This window comes from Lithobates pipiens, unplaced genomic scaffold (genome assembly GCF_037356315.1).
Source record: "Lithobates pipiens isolate NorthernLeopardFrog02 unplaced genomic scaffold, aLitPip1_a1.2 Scaffold_18, whole genome shotgun sequence".
Lineage (NCBI taxonomy): Eukaryota > Metazoa > Chordata > Amphibia > Anura > Ranidae > Lithobates > Lithobates pipiens.
In genome coordinates, this window is record NW_027507758.1 from 203,908,411 (window position 1) to 203,929,302 (window position 20,892).

Genomic DNA, 20,892 nt, shown 5'->3' on the forward strand with positions numbered 1-20,892 from the left:
TATTGAGTTGTCCCCATGCTGATTCTAGCTCCAGGTGTCAGGGGGCCAGTGGGGTTTTCTGGGGGAAGCACAGATTGGAGTACCTTCTGGGGTTTTCCCTGGAGGGTCCTCTAGCTACATTACCACAACATGCAACCCAGGCTTGGCCCACTCATAGCTGACTGATAGAGTTCTAGCTTTACCATGTTCTTTCTTTGGGGTTCATCGCAAATACCTGTGGATGGATGAGGGGATGCCAGGGAGTTTTCATACACCCATATACTTATATCTATGCCCATGTGGGTACTTACTGGAACCCTTTTGTCTGCAACGTTTAACTGTTTAATTTACTTAAAATATATAATGTTTTGGCTTTTTGTGCTGATGTACAGTATATACACTACGGCACCTGGTTCCACTTAATTTCTGGTCTGGGTTTATCCCAGCCTCATCTGAGCCCTTATGGAAATCTCTATCCTACTCTTGCAGTCACTTCTCAGCTTGATCCTTAGTATTAGAGTAAATGGGAAAGAGATCTTAACATTACATTCTCAGAAGACCAAACAAAGTGGATATTCTTCTTTCCTCACAAGTCTTCTCACAAGTCTTCCCTTGTAATACCAGGAGATCACATTTAAATTTTGTCACGCTGGTACAGGACTCCATCTGTACTAGCGTCAATATTCCCTGGACTGAGGCCGTTATGCTTGTGACACAATACTCAGGCCAGCATGCTACTCCACATCTTCTGGAATTGTCCAAAGTTTTGCCCATTCTAGCAACAGGTCCTGCAGATCGTTTACAACTTACAGACGTTTCCCTTTTGACAATCCGGCAGCAGTGCGGGGAATGCAAACAGCTGTGCATGTACAGTTCAATGTTGCTGTCCCGTGAACAGGCAGGTAAGTGTTTATTATTGTAGAAGAGACAAAGCATGCCTATTCTGCAATAAATAACTGCTTGCTCACATTTTTTTTATTAGTTAGGTTTAATTTAGCTTTACATATCAGGTTATTTTATTTGGAAAGGTAGTGGCTTATTAAGAAATAGAATACTGTATATCTTTCTTTATATAGTGGATCATGTTAAAATATCCTCTGTATAAATACTAGCCTAGTCTGGTCTAACTAACTGGAAACAGTGCACTTGTGCATGGCTGATTTTAGAGCTGAATTGTTGACGGATTTACAAATTGAGAAGTGGAAGCTAGTGGAAGCTAGTGCTCCATTTTTTGGAGGGAGCGGCAAACAAACCCACCACCTCCCTGCTCGCTCGCCAGCCCACCCGTCAGCCTTGCACTTACACCATCCAGGTCACGAGTGGCTTCACCAGTTTCTCCTTCTGACCAATCCAGTCTTAGGACCCACTTCCTGCCCTGATTGGCCAGGAGGAGAAGCAGAAAGACAATAGCGAATCAAGCTAATGTCACAAGTGGGTGGGCTCGGGGCACAGTGCTCTGCACCCTGAGCCCACACTTTTTGAAGCCAATTAGAGCCTCAGGCTGTAATCATGTACTTGTGCAGTGTGTGAATGGGCTCTGAGTGAAGGGAGCAGTGAGATACATTATTCATGTCACATCAGCACTGCTCCCTTCACAGCGCACACCAGCAGCCATGTTACAATGTGGCTGGTGTGAATGACCCTGGTTTAAAAACAGCGGTTTTACCCTACACCACTCTAACCAAAACTAAAAAAACTGTGTGAAAGAGACATTAAAGCTACAGTTCAAGGAAAAAAAGAGGGAAGAGAATGACTGCAAGGGTTAAAAGAGAAGTATGGGGTCTCCTTTTTTTGGTTTATCCTAATCTTTATGAGCTGCTAGTATCTACAAATGTTCCCTGCCCTCTGAGAAGTTCCCTGTTTCTATTTAAATAGAGTTAATTACGATTGGGAGGGTCTACAGACTTTCTTGAATGTCATACCAGCAATGGTCTGGCTCTGGAGTCTGGATCCATCCCCCTACCTGTCATCTTGCCTGATTGATTTCGGCTCTCTGCTCATTCCCAAGACTTCATACAACACACAGAGCTGCTCTCCTCCCCCCTCTCCTTTCCCTCCTCCCTGTTGCAGACAAAATGATCTCAGCACACATTCAGAAAAGCAGCAGGCATTAGTGAGTGTAGAAGTCAGTGATAGTGCTCTGTACAATGTATTATATTCTATAATGAGAAAAGAAAAGGAATTTTGGGACTTTATATTAAGGCAGGAACCAAAGGGGTAACTGCCTCCATACCTATCATTGATTAAAATTGAGATCAAATGGTGGGACTTTGTATGAAGTACACAGCAGCACAAAAAGAAGTCAAGTGACTGGGAAATACTGTTTATTCATGTTGTATAATCTAACATACAACTTAATGGGTATATAACCCCCAAAAGCATTTGATCAATTACAACATAAGTTACATAGTAGTCCGCAATCATTGAGACAGTTGTAAAACAGACAATGGATACCCAGCATCCAAGCATCAATCACAGGCTCATGGGGATGGAAAGAAGCCAACCATAGTGTGAATCCATATACTTAAATTTATTAAACAATTAAAATTGCACTTACACGTAATCTATAAGAACAGGCATCCATAAAACACCCGCTCACAAACAGATCATGATGATGTCAGCATTGTACATTCAGGATTTCCACCCACTTCTCACTTTCTGGACTTTATTGGATCACATATTTATTCCCGTGATTGATGTGTGCTTCATATGTCTGCTATGATTCCCGGTTTATCATTGCTATTTGGCCACGGAGAGGTGACGCTGCTGGGTTGATATCTGGATTATCATTCGTTATACAGGCTGTATTAACCTTGCCCTCTGTTAAGCGTGATATCTATGTGGTGGTGGATCACGTGTTGATGGAGTTTGTACATTCAGGATTTTCATCCACTTCTCACTTTCTGGACTTTATTAGATCACATATTGATTGTATTGACATTTTTGTTACATATTAATACACATTTTTCATGTATGGGTATTAGGTGATTTACAGTACATACCGTATATACTCGAGTATAGGCCGACCCGAATATAAGCCGAGGCCCCCAATTTACCCCCAAAAAAACTGGCAAACTTATTGACTCGTGTATAAGCCGAGGGTGAGACATGCCTGTCCATCCCTGTGTGTGTGTCCGTCCATCCCTGTGTGTCCGTCCATCCCTGTGTGTCCGTCCATCCCTGTGTGTCCGTCCATCCATCCCTGTGTGTGTGTGTGTCCATCCATCCATCCATCCCTGTGTGTGTGTGTGTCCATCCATCCATCCATCCCTGTGTGTGTGTGTGTCCATCCATCCATCCATCCCTGTGTGTGTGTGTCTCCATCCATCCATCCATCCCTGTGTGTGTGTGTCTCCATCCATCCATCCCTGTGTGTGTGTGTCTCCATCCATCCATCCATCCCTGTGTGTGTGTGTCCATGTGTGTGTGTGTGTGTGTGTGTGTGTGTGTGTGTGTGTGTGTGTGTGTCCAGCCTACCTGTGTCCCGAGCCTGTGTCCCGAGCCTCCGTCCCGTGCCTTGCCTCCTTGCCTCCGTCCTGTGCCGTGCCTTGCCTCCTTGCCTCCGTCCCGTGCCGTGCCTTGCCTCCGTCCCGTGTTGTGCCTTGCCTCCGTCCCGTCCCGTGCCGTGCCTTGCCTTGCCTCCATCCCGTGCCTTGCCAGGATCGCCGCTCTTCGTCGGCGCCTCGGCGGCCATTCTAAAATTCAAAAGCCGCGCCTCCGCCTTCGCCTGTGATAGGCGGAACACTGAATTTCCCAGCAGCCTGTGTTCCGCCTATCACGGACATCGTCTCATCCTCGTCCGTAGTACGAGGATGAGACGATGTCCGTGATAGGCGGAACACAGGCTGCTGGGAAATTCAGTGTTCCGCCTATCACAGGCGAAGGCGGAGGCGGAGGCGCGGCGTTTGAAGGGTAGAATGTAGTGATGGGAAGTCCGGATCTTTTAACTGAATCGGTTCATTTCGAACTACTCAGTGAAATGAACCGATTCAATGAACCGATTCTTCGGTTCTTCAGTTCACTTGCTGAGTCTACTGACAAGCAAGTGAACCGAAGCTCTGACTCAGCCTTCTTAAATGATTAGAATCAAAAGAATGATTCTTCTCAGAAGGCTGGCAGGTTCTGGGAGGTTTATTTGCATTTAGTTCCTTGCTAGTAGCACAATCCTATTATTCTGTCAGATCAGCCGCATCATCAATTTTGGTGACACATAAAGCTGTGAAAATGAAAAGCGAATTTTTGTGCATATGATGGGCTAACTACACAGTTAACATTGCTAGACATATTTTCCGTTCTCTTTACAGCGCATGCACAGGAAAAATGATTGTATTTTACTTTCGCGTGCAGGCGAAGTGTCCACGGTAGTAAAATCCAATCGTTAGGCTCCTTTCACACTTGTGCGACTTGAAAGTCATGCAATTTTTGCCACGATTTTTACCGTGACTTTGATGCGATTTTGATGTGACTTGAAGGAATACTTATGTAATCTTGAGGTCTCTGCCTCAAGTCGCATCAAAATCGTACCAAAGTAGTGCAGTAACTACTTTGAAGTCGCTGTGACTGGAAGACCCACAGATATGAACGGTACTCATTGGAAATCTTGGGGTACGACTTGTCATGCGACTTTGTAGTCCCAAGTTGCATGATAAGTCACACAAGTGTAAAAGGAGCCTCATTATGCACTGTAAAGACTACGGACAAATCTGATGGCTAGCAATCTTACCTGTGAAGTTGGCCCATCAGAATGCAGAAAATACACACAAAAACACACTTTTCATTTACACGACTGTTTGTGCATCACCGAAAGTCGCAATATTGGCTGCTCCTATAGATCGCTTGATCTGACAGAACACCTGCTACCCAGGTCACTGAGCACAATCCTATACTGATATAATCATATACCAGACCCCATATGCAATAAAGAGAACCTGTCACTTCAACAAACTATCACATAGGGGCTTGTTAAGTGAAAAAATTTATAAAATAAAAACTAAAACCATCCCCACCAACCCTGATATCTGCATGTGAATAAATGTTTTTTTTTTATCGTAATTATTCCAGTACTTTCAAATAGTTTTATATTGTTCTATTAAAAACTGTTGATTTTTTCCTATTTTGTCTGTGTTATTTTTTATACCACTATTTAAAAAATGGTCATGGTTGGAGGAATTAAAATAAATAAATAATAATCTAAGGATCCAGGGGGCATAGAAATCTCAGGACCAGAACACAGAAAAATATTACCATAAAGCAGGATAAAATGTATTTTTGTGTTATAAAAATTAGACAGCTCTCTCATTCAGTTATATAGCTACTAAATTAGACACATGTCCCAGAAGGCATTCCTGTCCTTCTTAACATGAATATCTTCTTTAGCATAAACCAACTAAATATTAAAGGGTTAAATAATTAATCTGAATGAGGATATCTTCTTATCCTGACTCTGTCCTCTCTGTCTATAAAGCAGTCTGTAAGTGTACTACTGCTAGCTGATCATTGATTTAGTGTAGTGTTCTCTACTGGTGGTGACTCATGGTTCTTTTAGTGTACTGTGTTCTAAAAACTGATATGATTCTTTCACTCGGTAACTCGGTAACAAGTATGATTCTTTAACTCGGTAACAAGTACGATTCTTTAACTCGGTGTACTGTGTACTCCTGGCTCTTGTTTTAAGTTTGTATCCAGTTCCTGAGTGTCACTGTGCTTAGAGTCAGCTGATTGGTTGCAGGGAGGGGCCGAGCTCTCTCACTCTAGGATCATATTACCATTGCCAGCTCTGCTGCTCTGCTATGTACTGAGTGCAGAGTGAACCGTTTCAAACGAATCAGTTCACTGAAAAGAATCGATTCATCCAGTTCACTAAAAAGAACCGGTTCAAAAGAACGATTCGTTCATGAACTGGACATCACTAGTAGAATGTCTGCTGTCTGTCTGCTCGACACGCTGATCGAGCAGGCAGACAGCGATGACTCGAGTATAAGCCGAGGGGGGCACTTTCAGCCTCAAAAAAGAGGCTGAAAATCTCGGCTTATACTCGAGTATATACGGTATATAATTGTATATATACAATTTTAGCGCAGCTTTTTCCTTTATTTTATTCTGTTTTTTGTGTATATCTCACAAATTTGAGCTGCTGCTTGTAGGGTTCACTTTGGTAGCATGATATTCTTTTTATTATATGGTATATGTTGTCTTTCTATGCTATAGGGCTCTAGCTAACAGTTTCCCTGATTTATTCTCAAATTCATAAAATCATTTTTGCGTTAGCAAATATTTGTGTTTCAAAATTTTGCCTAGCTCCTCCAAAATCTCTTCTCTGGCCTGCAGGAGGTTGACAAGGGTTTTGGTGGCTAGTGACTGTTTGTGAGCACGTTCCCGAAACGGAATTTGTGTGGAGAAATCAGTGATACAACCTTTTCTGAGTTTATTTCATTTGGCAGCTAAGGAAATTAGTTCTCCACGGATTACGCATTTATGCGCAGCCCAAATAGTAACGGGCGTGGAGTATACAGTGTTGTTTCCTTTAAAGTAATGTGAAAGGTGTGCAGTAATTTTCTGAATCACTTCTATGTCAGTCAGTAAAGAATTGTCCATGCGCCAAATTGCAGGTTTTGTGTGTTGTCTGGAGGGTCAGCGTCATGGAGATGGGGTTATGGTCCGAGAGCACCATAGGGTCTATGGTTGCTTTGGATAGGAGCATGAGATCATTCTGAGATAGGTAAGTCTTTTTCTAGGAGTCTTCCAGGACAGCCTCTGAGACATAGGGTTCCTCCCTCCGTGACAGGAAACACATTCACCTAAATGATTAAAAGCACATTCCCCTTCAGTTTCCAAAAGAACAGCCATAAGGCTCTGAAAGAGATAACACACTGGCATAACATTAGTATATCCCCTTTTCACAAGCTATAAAACTCTGGGTGGGAAACCAAGCTGTCCTGGAAGACTCCTAGAAAAAGAGTTATCAGTGGGTCTAACTCCGGTTTTCTCTTATCGTCTTCCAGGACATCCTCTGAGATGATAAGCAAGAAACTTACTATGTTAGGACGGGACTACTGCCTGGAGGACCTTCCTCCTGAATGTCTGCTCTTTATCGGTAATCAGGTCCAAGCGGTAATGTTTTGCGAATGTGGAGTAGCTGGACCATGTCGCTGCTCTGCAGATCTCCTCCGGAGGGGTACCTACTTTCTCTGCCCACAGAGACCGCCCTAGTTAAATGTGCCTTAATTAGAGGTGCTTGTCTCCCTACCAACCTGTGTGCCTCTAAAGCTGTCACCCTTATCCATCTGGCAATGGTGGACCTTAAATCCTTTGCGTGATCCTGCAAAATTCACTAAGACTCTGTCTCCCTAAAGTCTTTGCTGATATCTAAATAAACTAAAAGTCCACACCTGAGCTCAACTAAACTGCATTCTCCTTCCTCATCAACCTCTGAGGAGCAGTAAAATGTAGGCAGGATAATGTCCTGAGTTCTATGAAAAGTAGAAGAAACTAGGATCTGTTTTGAGCACAACCCTATCCTCCCAAATCAAAAGCTGTCTTTAGAACTTTAAGAAACCCCTTATAAAAAGATCTTGCTGCAGGGAGACCTGAAGAAAAACGCTCAAGCCTGTACCTTCAGGGTGCTGATAGAAAGACCTAATTCCACTCCTGCCTGGAAAAAAATCTAACTGGAATTCCTGGTTCTTCCTGCCCCTGTTCTGTTAACCAGGAATTGAACCTCTTCCAGACCTTGGTGTAGATAGCCCTGGTTACTGGTTTATGGCATTCTAAGAGTGTCTTAATGACTTTCTAAACCCTTGAGCCCTTAACAGCTATTCCTCAGATACCATACTGTAAGGCTGAGGATCTCTATCTGAGGATGCCAGATAGGACCTAGTGTCACCAGATCCTCCCTCATCGGAAGAGGAATCGTAAGACATATGGCCAACCTCTTTAGGACTGCAAACCAGGCCCTCCTTGGCCAAAACAGGGCTATCAAAATGAGATCCGTTTTCTGGGCCAGAAATTTTTTTGGAGGACCGCCGCAACTAGCCTTGCTGGGGGGAATGCATAGCAAAGGTTGAAGTGCCATGTATTGGTTAAGGCATCCATCCCTCTGGCTCTATCCAGCGAGTGCAGGGAGTAGAACTGAGCAACTTTCTTGTTGCTTTCTGAGGCGAACAGATCCATCTCTGGTATGCCCCAGGTCTTCACAATCTGCTCGAACACTTCCTGCTTGAGGATCATACATCCTGTTTTACTCGCTGATGACTGAGAAAGTCCGCCAGAGAGTTCTGAGTCCCCTTTAAATGTACTGCCGACAGAGGAGCCAGGTTTGATTTGGCCCAAGTGAAAATTTCACCTGCTATCATCTGCAGTGCAGGGCTTCTGGTCCCCAACTCTTTGTTTATGTATGCGACTGCGTCCGCATTGTCTGACCTTTCTTGAAGATGCCTTTATTCTTTGCTGGAAGGCTTCTAGCACCCTCTGTAGCCAGAAGCTCCCTTTGATTTGAGGTCCGCCTGGCTTCCACCTGAGACCAGGACCCTTGAGCCAGATCCCTTTCTAGGTGTGCGCCCCAGCCAAAATAAAGCTGGCATCTATTGTCACCACCAGAGCTGCTGATCTGAACCACAACAGACCCCTGTCCACCATCACAGTGTCCTTTTGACTCTGGTGGATATAGGCATAGGTTGATCCAAACCCTGCTGGCTGCTATTCTAGCACTGCAGAAGGAGAGCCTGTAACGGCGCTGGTGGAACCTTGCCCAAGGGACTGCTGGAAAACAGGATGTCATTAACCCTATCACTCTCATGACATCTCTGACCTGGGTTTTCTGATTGGTCTGAAGCTGCACTACTGCTAGACCTACTTTCTCTATATTTTCTGATGGGAGGAAGATCTTCCTCTCTACTGAAGAAATTCTGTAACCCAGGTACCATATCTCCTGGGCTGGGATCAGCTGGGACTTGTCCAGATTGATCAACCAACCAAGAGAACACAGGAAGCGTTGTGTCTCCTGTAGATTTTCTTCTAGCTATTGGTAAGACTGGGCGACAAACAGAAGATCGTCCAGATAGGGGATCACTGTGATGGCCCTGACATGCAGCTAGGGCCTCTGCCAGGACCTTCGTAAAAATCCTGGGAGAGGATGCTAGGCCAAACGGTAGTGCCCTGAATTGGAAGTGGAGAACTTCCAAATTCACCCTGACTGCCAGTTTGAGGAACTTCTGAAATTTCCAAAGTATCGACACATGCAAATATGCGTCCCAGAGGTCGATCGTCGCCATATAGCAATCAGGAAGCAGGAGATTTGTTACTGTGAAGATAGACTCCATCCTGAAGCACTTGTATTTGATAAACTTGTTCAGGTGCCGAAGATTGAAAATCAACCTGGACTTGCCTGATGGCTTTCAGACTACGAATGCATACGAGTATACCCCCTGTCTGTAGTACACTGTTATCGGCAGCGCTGGACACCCCCCCCCCCACGAGCTGCACTCTTAATCCCCCTTCTGCTTGTCAGCTGCCCAGGCCCCCCTGCTGAACTGCTGGGGCCTGGGCCCCATACAGGAGGCCTTGTGCTACCCCCTTATCAGTGGCCCTGCCCTATCCCACATACCAATATACTCTTTTCAAGGCCTCACATCCAGGGGCCAAATATCTGTCCTTCTCCTTCAGCCTCTTCTTCAAAATTGCACAATCTATGCAGAAAGAGTCACAATATAAAAGCAAGGACCATAATGCAGCAGATTCACAAACAGACTATTTACTATACTGTATGTAAATGTACCCCTACTCATTCACATCGGGTGCCAGGATCTGGGGGCCCCCTTTTTAAATGGGGCTTCCAGAAGCTAAGTCAACCCCCCACTCCCACAACCACTGACCAGGGTTGTGGGTAACAGGCCCTTGTCCCCATCAACATGGGGACAAGGTGCTTTGGGGGGGCAGATTCCCCCTACCCCAAAGCATCCCCCTATGTTGAGGGCATGTGGCCTGGTATTGTTCAGGAGGGGGCGCACACTTCCCCCCCTTTCCTGGCCTGCCGGGCTACATGCTCAGACAAGGGTCTGGTATGTTTTTTTGGGGGGACCCCATGCCATTTCATGGGGTCACCCATCAGTTGTTAAGGATACGGCGGCCAGCTGCCCAGCCCGCTCCTTAACAACCAGCTATTCTTCACACATAATTCAAATCAGTTGATCATTTTTCGACTGACCTGAATTCAAATTGTTCCAAAAATGTTTAATTTGTTAGCAAATTAATAAACTAAACAAAACTAAATGAATTCAAAAAAGAAATCATCTAAACAGAATTAGTAACATAATAAATCTATCCAAAATGAAACAAAACTAATTTTTCAGTTCTGCACATGTCTACCCTTTCCAAACTTCTTCAAGAAGTCGAATGACAGAACACATCAGGAAGCAATGTCAGACGCTACTCTGGAACTGGAAATATCCATTATGACAACTTACATTTTGTATAGCTGTGTTTTTAAGCTTATCTTGGAGTTTCATATCAAGCTTCATTGGACCTGCATGTTTATTAGGGGCACAAGATTTGGTGAAAGTTTAACATTTTTGTCACGTATAAGGAATGAAGATAAGATTACTCAGTATTGCTTGTGTTTGACAATATGGAACTATGTTATGGACCTTGATATTTAGGTGTCGGTGCATATACTGTATACTCTATGCTCATATTAAGTCAAATCAACAATCATAGTTATTGATTTGGGAAGCTGTCTAATTTCAAGAAGAGAAAGCAGCTTCATATCTGTACATGGGTTAAAGTGAAAAAACAGAAGATGAAAATGTGCAAACAAATTACTGTGATATTTGGGGGTTGTTAACTCAGTGGTAGAAGCTGTTTATTGAGTCCATGCCAGTTCAAGTTATATTTTAGGGCTTGTTGGCCCACTTCAAATAAACAAAATGAAACAGACACAGTAAAAATAATACAAGTCATCTGTCTTTCTCTTCATCAGCACCATTGCTTAGGCCCCAAACCTTTGCCTATGAGTGGTCCCTCAGGCCATCTTACACAGTACCTCTGTGTAAGATAAATGTTCCTTCCTCACCTTACCCAGTGCTCTTAGCCCTCTGGGCTCTCCTGGTTTCTCGGCAGGGGATCTCCTGACACCTCAGGCTCTCTCCTGCAAAACCTAGACACTGGAATAAAGGTGTCTTCCCTCCCCAAACTCTTTGAAATCTCGAAACTCTGGAACCCAATGGGGGGGGGGGGGAACCTGGAGAAAGCTGAAAAAATTGTTTGCTACATTCATAATGAATATTCCGGAGCCCAGCACACTGTATAGATGTGAACCCTGTGTCACCCCTATACTTTTTCTTATTTTTCTTTTTCACTTCCAATATTTGGTGCTGCAAAAGTCCCTTACCTCCAAACCTTTTGTGCTTATATTTTCTTTTGGGATGCTGGTACCAGTATTGTATATTATTTGAACAGATCCCTGTCAGAGTATTTCTTTTAATACCTGTGCCACCCGTGTCAAAGCTTCAGTATCTTAGTCTATACTGTTTGTAGTGTAGGGTTTATGTCCTTAAGGGCACAGTTCTTCATATAACTAAATCTTTACACTTTGCTATGTTTGATGACATTTTTTTATTTTCCTCAGTATAACTAAGAAACATATTTTAAATGAACACATTTCTTATGTGTGTTTCTTTTTGGTTTTTACTTTCAGCAAAGAATATAAAGATTAAGAAATTAAGTCTCCTCTCATGTCTAAACATAATCTCACTTATGGATGTATCCTTTGAAAATATTTTGAATGCTAATGATATCTGTAGATATATGTAACTGCATGTTCTTGTTATCCTGTTGTAGAACTGTGCTACACATAGTATTAGTGACACAGGGACGTGCTGCACTACAAATAGTTCTATTATCATAGAACTAGTGTAATAAATTTAAACAGTTTGCTAATACAAGCTCTACAGGAAGCACATGACTCTTTTTTTAACATGTTTGTGTTGGTTTCAAGTTGTAGTAAAAGCTCTAGTAGTAATGCAACTGTATTGGGAAGTACTGTATGTATTCGAAGGTATAAATGTTTTACTAAATAACACACTGTAGTTTTCCTTTTTACTAAACAAATCGAAAATGCATCCATTCGGAGAGATTTTGTAGCTTTACAGTACAAGCAGCTATCCTACCATTTAACAGTAAGACAATACACAGTGAATTCACACATTAAATATATTTTTTGTCTTTCCTATTTATTATTATTTATTAGAAAAATCCAATGTATCTTTTTACATATACATGCTGGGCGGGTGCTAGACTATTTTGTGCCCTAGGCGAGACCAGCTACTTGCGCCCCCCCCCCCCCCAAAAAAAAATCAAAATGAATTCAATAATTTTAGCACCAGAACTCCCGGTGGAGGGGTGGAGCCAGATGGACAGGAGAGGGGGCGCAGTCAGGTGGAGGGATGGAGCCAGGTGGATGGGTGAAGCCAAGTGGAGGGGCTGAGCCAGGTCGGGGATGAAGCCAAGTGGAGGGATTGAGCCAGGTGGAGGAATGGAGCCAGATGGGGGATGAGCCAGGTGGACAGGAGGAGAGGTGCAGTCAGGTGGGAGAATGTATCAGGTGGAAAGTAGAGGGGGTGCAGCCAAGTGGAGGGGGTCACACCCCAGTGATGAGGTCTGACTGGAAGCCCTTATCCCCAGTGCTTCCCCCCACCACCTGACAAGTTCTTACATTAGGGCACTTCTTTCCAGCTCCCTCCACATGTTAGTAGGCGGCAGTCCGTGTCACCAGTCCCAGGAGCATGCACGGGAGACCTCCTCCAGCTCCTCCCCCGTTCAGATCAGCTGATCACTCGGGCTCCGGTGGCTGGCCAAGGAGAGTCTGGTTAAGCAGGGCAGGCTGCAGGAGCAGCTTTGCTTTGGGCTCATCCAGCTCCAGGACAAGTGGCCCGGCGGCCTCAGCCCAGTGTGTGTCCTATGTCCAGTCTGGACCTGGATGGATCCATTCTGGCTGTCTCTCTCTGTGCACAATGCTGCCCGCCCTGCTCCTCCAATGTCTGCACATCACTCAGGGAGGGAGGCAAGGCAGGCAGAGAGCTGACACCTCTACATCTGCTGGACATCGGCATGATCGCCCCTGACTGCGATGAAGGAAACTGGCTGTCTCTCTCTGTGCACAATGCTGCCCGGCCTGCTCCTCCAATGTCTGCACATCACTCAGGGAGGGAGGCAAGGCAGGCAGAGAGCTGACACCTATGTCTGCTGGACATCGGCATGGTCGCCCCTGACTGCGGTGAAGGAAACTGCCTGCACATTCTCCCCGCCCAGTGACTTTGCAGCCAGACAGGTGGAGCCGCCTCCTGTTACACTCCGCACTGCACCAGTTACCATCCGCCAGGGGGGATCCGATCATCTGTGATTGTACCCCTAGGCAGCAGTGTGCCCTAGGGGGCTGCCTAGTTCATCTAGTGGGAGCACTGGTCCGGTATACACATTTTGAGAGGTATAACAGTTTGTTAATCAACTGCTAAAAGTCATGCCTAGTGGAATACATTCATTTTTCTAATACAAGGTCTTTACAGGCAGCAAATGTCTCCATATTCATATATGTATATTGTTTTCTTGTTTTCATAAAAACTTCAGTAATGAAACATAATTGCCTACATTAGTGAGCTGAACAGGGGCAGCGCGTCCATCCATCGCCACCTCCCCATATCCATGCATCTGGCCCCTTCCAGGATGCCGGATGCATGAATTACAATGGCAGGGTTTTTTAAGCACCTGATTAGAGCCAGAGGCTCTAATAGGCTTCAAAATAGGGTGGGCTTGGGGCGTAGAGAATGTGAATGGGGTCCACCCAAGTGTGTAACAACAGCGAATGAATATTCGCTACTCTAACACTGATCCTCCTCTCAACCAATCAGGAAGCAGGTTTTGAGACTCGTCACCCAATTGGCTGAAAGGACAGGTGAACCTACTGGATGCCTAGGAGGAGGGGAGGAGCTGCATGCCAGAAGCCGCAGATGGACACGGAGGCGCTGCATGCCACCCGCTACCCGCCTAGATGGGGTAAGTGCCGGACTGACCAGCAGACAGCGGGGAGAGGGGGGAAGTGCTGCCGGTCACTCGGGGGGGGGGTTGTTTTGCTGCCCCCCCCAACAAAAAACACCAGCTGCCACTGGAGCTGAAATGGGAGAATGTATTCTAAGGTGAAAAATAAAAATATACACAATAAGCAATCTTTGGCGTGTAAAACTTGGGAAGTTTCAGAAAGGAAAATATAATAGCAAGGAGATCTTGCCCCTCATGCCCCAGATAAATATCTGAAGCTCACATGGTTTGTTTGCCTATCCAAAAATAAACAGAGAATTATACATACGATTTTTAGTTTTTCTCTAATAAATGTAATAAGGTAAAAAGAGTGTCACAAGTTGAACATAATAAAAAATATAAAAAAAAAAGTTTGTGATCCAATACTATGAGAATTGATTACATAGTTAATGAGGGTCACATGGAGGTTGTAAGATGAAGAGTTACTTTTAATTTAATTTGTATTATGTTAAAGTGTTAAACTGACCCTGTCACACTGATCCTGACTCTTTTTTATGCTCATTTATTTTTATTTTTTCCAAAATCCACTTTATACTAAAGAACCACGTACAATAAAATATTAAATGTGTCATTATCATCAACCAAACAAATAGACAACATTTTACCCATCCCCCCACTTTTCCCCCCGCCCTTCCCTCCCATATTAATTTTCATTATACTATATAGCCGCTATTTTAACCTCCCTATTTAGTTACTGCATAGGGATTATCACTTAACTTAAGTTTCCTTGTTTAGTTAAAATAGCTTTTTCTGACCATACTACTTCATTCACAGTTTTCTCCCAATCTTCCGTGGTTGGAGGAATCGATTGCCATTTTTGTGCAACTAGTTTTCTTGCCTGATACAGACTTCTTGCTACTGCTATCAATGTGCATGCTGGTCAAGGCCTCTTTTCTGACGTGACCCAATACACATGTTCTGGGTTCCAAATCAAGATTCACCCTAAATGTAGTATTATTTATTTTTACTATTTTGTCCAATATCGATGTAACTTTGGGCATCTCCAAAACATGTGTATAAGGTCTCTCATCCCAGTACATCTGGGACACTTGTCATCTAAGTGGCGGCCAAACATGCACATTTTCTTAGGCATATAATAAGCTCTATATAGAAGGAACAAATGAGATACTTTCTGCAAAGGGGAAACCGATACTGATTGTTCAAGCTCTATAATCCTTACCCATTGCTCTACTGTTATTTCTCCTATATCCTCTTCCCATCTTATTTTTATTTTAAGTAAACTTTCGTTATTTGCGAATACGCCATTCATATCAACCCCTTATTGGAGTCAGCTTAATTACTTTCTGGAGAAGGGGAATCTCACACCGATTCAAGGGACTGTTATTAAACTGCTTTCCCAAAGCGAGCCTTATCTGTAAATAACTATAAAAACCTTGTTTGGTATCTCATATTCTAGTCTCAGATCTATAAATGATTTTAAGTTATTCCCCTCATAAAAGGGAAAATTGTATACTCACCTTTCTGTAATTTTCCTTTCCTGGTGCATCTTCATGGCAGCATACATATGGGTTGTGACTCCGCCCCCACAACCTGATAGGACTGGTTAACTATAAATCAAAGACAGACCCGGCTCACAGCATTCTCTGTAACTCTCACCATTTGGATGGGCATCTGTATGCTGCCATGAAGATGCACCAGGAAAGGAAAATTATGGAAAGGTGAGTATACAATTTTCCATTTTCCTGGTGCATCATGGCAGCATACATATGGGGACTAACTCGCCATATGGGAGAATGCAAGAAAAATGTGTAATCGTCAGTAGCACAAGTATGCACCATGATTTTTCCAAATTTTACTGTCGCGAGCCGGGTTCACCTATAAAAGTGTAATGAAGGTGTCCTGGGAGGACCATATTGCTGACTTGCAGATAACCTCAGGAGACACTCAGCGCTGAGCTGTCCAAAGAGCTGGCACTGCCCTAATTAAAATGTGCTCCTAAGATCTCCAAAGCAGGAAGGCCTTGAAGAGTTGGCTCTTTTAATTGTCTTAATAATCTAGGAGGCGACTGAATGTGTTAATGCTAACTGATCCTGTCTTAAGCCACGCTGGAACCAAGAACATATTTCAGCTTTCTTGAATGGAAAGGTAGCTGCCAAGCAGGCCACCAGCGTTAGCTCAACATCCAGGTGATGTGGTTCTCTCACTCAACCAAGAAAGACGGCAAATTTACTTCCTGGTTAAATTGGAAGGAGAAAGACACCCCATGTATAAAAGCAGTCTGGAATTTTAGGATTATTCTGTTATGTCTGGTTATAATGATAAGTGAGGCTCCCTGAGTACAAAGCATGCAGTTCTGACATCCTCCTCAGAGGTTGTAGCAACCAGAAATACGGTCTTTAGGGTTTGCAGAGTGTAGTCAATTCTGTAGGATAGAAATGAGGCCTTGATAGAAATGGGGACCATAAGCAAGTTCCACATAGGGAACAATGGTTTCCTGGGAGGCCTATAACTTCATATAAGCCTTTTAAGAATTGCATCACTAAAGGGTCAAGGACTCCTTAACCCCCTGCAAATGCAGACAATGCTGAACTTTGAGCTTTAAACATATTTGAACCTAGGCCCCTGTTCAGCCTCAGTTGTAAAAACTATGGAACCTTGGCTGGTTTAGGTGATAAAGGACTCCAGGCTTTTGCTGTCTGAGATCTGCATCGTTTTCCCATATTCCTAGGTAGATCTTATTCATAAAGACCTCTCTGGTTTGACACAAGGTAGGCACTACCTGCACTGAGCATACTTGACTTGGTAGCCACTGCCTCTCAACTGCCCAGCCATCAAAAGTAATCTCCTGGAGCTGGATGGCAAAACTGTCCATGAGAGAGCAAATCCGTCATCACTGGAAATGGCAGTGGTGATTCAATGCTTAAGAGTAGGAGAGAGAGAGAGAGATACACACACACACAAAAGCCTCCTAAGCCAAAATTGTATATTTGCAATTATTGATACAGGAAGCCCCACTGATAGCCTAAGAATTCTAACCTTCCACTGCTGTCTAGGCACAGTACAAATCTTGCTCCTCTTGCTAAAAGGAGTAAATGACAGAAGTGCTTTGAACACTACTCGGTTCAAGAAAATTCAATACTATTCCTCATAAGTTTAACATCCCATGACCTTAAGCATCCTGGTCTTTGAAATGAGTCAAAAACAATTGGTCAGTTACGAAGAACCAAGGATACTCCAGCACTGTTCTGCTGGAAGAGACTTCACTCCCAAAGCACCTTTGGCTTTCTCTATCAGAGGATGGAAATTCCCTTGAGCAAGTTCTACAGATTTTTTTCCCATCGCTATTGTAGACAGTAAGACCTTGTGAATCCCCCGGGGGAGATGTACAGACCGAAGGGGAGGAACTCACCTGGTAGAGGAATTGAGGAAGAATTGGGACAAGTAGGTGTCTTATAAACCTGTGGGAGAATCCAGTCTCCCAGATTTATGAATAATATAATTGATTGGAGGTTTTCCATCTTGCACGACTCTAACTTCCTATGCTGCTTGTCAATTTTTTTTTTTTTTTTTTTTTTTTACTTTAGCACTGGGCACAGATTACCTGTGGGTAACTGGAACCTTCATGATTGCTCTTTATTTTTTTAGTTTTTTCTTTTTAATCCAGCTATAAACTGGAACAGAATTTTTACTTTTCCATCAACCCCGGTAGCCTGGCTGACTGGAAGAGATTGAAAGGTGGACTTCCCACCTGTCAGTGTTATATGATCGGTATGCTCGTTGAATTATGCCCCTGCATGGGTGAGTTTATCAGGTTATACTTTTTCAATAAAAAATATTGTACCAGACCTCCCTTAAACTTCCACCAATGTCACCCAATGTAGCTGATGTGGCCCACTGATGCTGAAGGTTTTCCCTCCAGGTGTGTATGCGTAAAGCTTCGCACAGGCACCCCATGGATTAGTGCAACCTTAAAAAAAGGACTTCCGCTGTTCTAAGACAGGAGCCTTAAAGATCTAAGGCTTCAATAATGAAGATTGGGTACTTCTCCAGTTAGTTTACTAATCTTTTTCCCAGATTGTAGGATTTTGCCTCCTGGTGTCTACATGGGAGCCGCCACCTGTATGCTGGACCTTTGAATTTTCAGTTTTTGTCAGATGACATTCACCCTGACCTGCTAATGGTCACCCTTGAGATGGATGTATCCTGTCTACTCCCAAATAGATTGGATCCGTGTTCTGTTGTCTTTCCCCATTATTTTTCATTTTTGGAGGGATCCACCAACCATGGCTACAGCCATATTGCACTCCTTGACCGCTGGGAACACCTCTCTTGAAAAACCATCAGTTGATGTCTGGGTATCGGAAGCGATGATCATTATAACGAAGGTACAATTTAAACTTAGTGCATCACTGGCCTATACTGCTTATATATTGAGGCTTATATTGGGTCAAGATTAGAAGAGTTTAGCCTGACATTAGGGTTTGTCTTGTGTTGGGTCTTGCAGAGAAAATGGATGGGTTCAAAGGCCACAGCTTTCTCCCAATTTTCATAGACAAATACAGGGAGCTGCCCTGTCTGTGGCAGGTGACACAACCACATTATTATAACAAATTATAGAGGCAGGCAACGCTGGAGAAACTGCTGGAATTGGTGAAGCCGGTGGTCCCCCCGGCAACCATCCCCTATTTAAAAGCCAAAATTGGTGGCCTGAGGAGCACATATCTTTAGGAGCGCAAGAAGGTCTAGGATTGCCAGAGATCGGGAGCTGCAGCAGATGACATTTATGACTGCAGGCTGTGGTACTATGACAGACAGACTGCATTTTCTGTTAGACCAGACTAAAGTCAGGGAATCCCTCTCAACCCTTCCTTCCACCCTTCCTTCCACCCCAGCTGAGGCTTCCGACGCCCACCCTGGGCCTTCCAGTCAGGAAGAAGTGGAGGAGCCCAGCTTGAGCCAGGTATAGTATTGTTCTACATATGTTTTTTGCAAAATTAATGATGTTAACTAGATGTTGCTATAGTTGCTGATTTAATAAAGTGTTTTATATATCAATTGACAGTAGTAGCCAAAAATTATTGGGACAAAAATGAAAAATGTTGGGCTCAGAATGATAGTCTTTTCTATTTGTTAACAGGAAGGGAGGAACGTGGAGGAGTCAGCACTCAGGCTGATTGGGAAGGCTTCTGCAGCCCTCAAAACCACCCCCACTCATCAAGAGGCCTTTGCCTCTTTGTGAACTGCAAGACATGGAGGAGGGGCAATGCCTCATGTGTGAGGAAATCATGTACCTCACACTAAATAAGGGGTTGAGGGGCAAAATCACCAAAAAAAAAAAAACACCTGGGTGAGTTGGACCATCCTCCTCCTCATACTCCTGCTGCCACACCTCCAACACCACAGCCACAGCCTGGAAGGAAGTGTGGAAGGAAGACAAGATAGTGATGGCCTGGGTTCAGTCTGGTCTGACAAAGGATGCAGGCTCTTGTATGACTACAGCCTGGGGACATGTATGTCATCTGCTGCTGTTCCTGATCTCTTGGACTTCTGGACCAGATTGTACTCCCTTCTACAGTATATGGACTCCTCAGGCCACCAATTGTGCCTTAAAAGAGTTGGTGCGTGCCCTGGGGGCCAAAGGCTTCGCCAATTTCAGCAGTTTCTCCAGCGTTGCCTTCCTTTTTATTTGGTTATGACCCCTAATAAAGGTTTTATTGGTGAAAGAAATACTTTCCTATGTGTTTTACTTCAAAAACGACAGTTTATTTAGGAGTAGGCAAACTAACAAGGGACATTAACACCAAACAAAATAAAATAAAAAATAATAATGGTGTTGTGGTAACTTGACACACAAAACACACACAAAAAATTACGGAGATCACCAAAATAAAAAAAACAGGAGATCTTGATTAAAAAAAACAACCACAATTTTTTTTTAAATATTAAAACATAAAAAAATATATATATATTTGGGAGATCTGATGAATAAAAATATTATATTCATGAAATGATGAGAAATAATAAAGAAAGAAGTTTGTGTGAAGATGAGCAGCAAAACAACTTCATTCTTCTAGCATTATAAAGAAAAAGAGAATGTGCTGCATTAAACGATTTTTAACATTGCAGCGTGACGAATATGCTATATCCATTACGAACGCTAGTTTTACCAAACCAAGCGCTCCCGTCTCGTAATTTATTCTGAGAATGCATGGCACTTTGTGCATCGGAATTGTCTACACACGATCGGAATTTAAGCAATTGGATTTTGTTGTCGGAAAATTTTAGACCCAGGTCTCAAACGTGTGTTGGAAATTCTGATGGAAAAAGTCCGATGGAGCCTACACAGGGTCGGAATTTCTGAAAACAAGCTTCGATCGCACATTTTCCCTTGGAAAGTCCGACCTTGTTTACGGGACATAACCCTCTGCAGAGTGTCCTCTAGTATAATGAGACATTACATTCCAACGCCCGAAAACATCAAGCTCTACATGTGAGAATGGAGGAGTTACAGTGAGCCTGTCTGTTGGGAGATCTGCCATTTTCTGTTCCTGCAGCCTTCCCCTCAACTTTCTGCAAATCACACACTTATGGACAAAACTGGAAATGAGATTCAAGTGCGGTGTGGAGGTCGTTGACTCCTTAAGGTTCAGTTCCTTGTGAACATTAAGGTTAGTATTTGGTCTTTTCAGATCTTGGTCCACTCTTTGAACTTTGACCTCTTTAGCTCCCTCTTGAGGTTGGGCCTTCTGTTACTCCAAGCCTCCGGCTATTATTTTTACCACCTTATTGGCCGGGCATGCTGTTCTACTACAAGCTTCTACTCCAGAGGACCAGGCAAGGCCTCATTCATGTTTGTGTTAAGGTCAC

The 20,892-nt window shown here is 43.6% G+C and overlaps 1 protein-coding gene across 1 annotated transcript in view; it reads left to right on the plus strand.

Annotated features, from left to right (window-relative positions):
- The window catches only part of CAPN9 (calpain 9), a 1,247,204-nt gene that overhangs the window by 965,717 nt on the left and 260,595 nt on the right, over window positions 1–20,892 (plus strand). Inside the window, exon 15 of the mRNA XM_077486535.1 lies at window positions 11,669–11,733. Coding sequence (XP_077342661.1) covers window positions 11,669–11,733 — 65 coding nt within the window. The remainder of the gene's footprint in view (window positions 1–11,668; window positions 11,734–20,892) is intronic.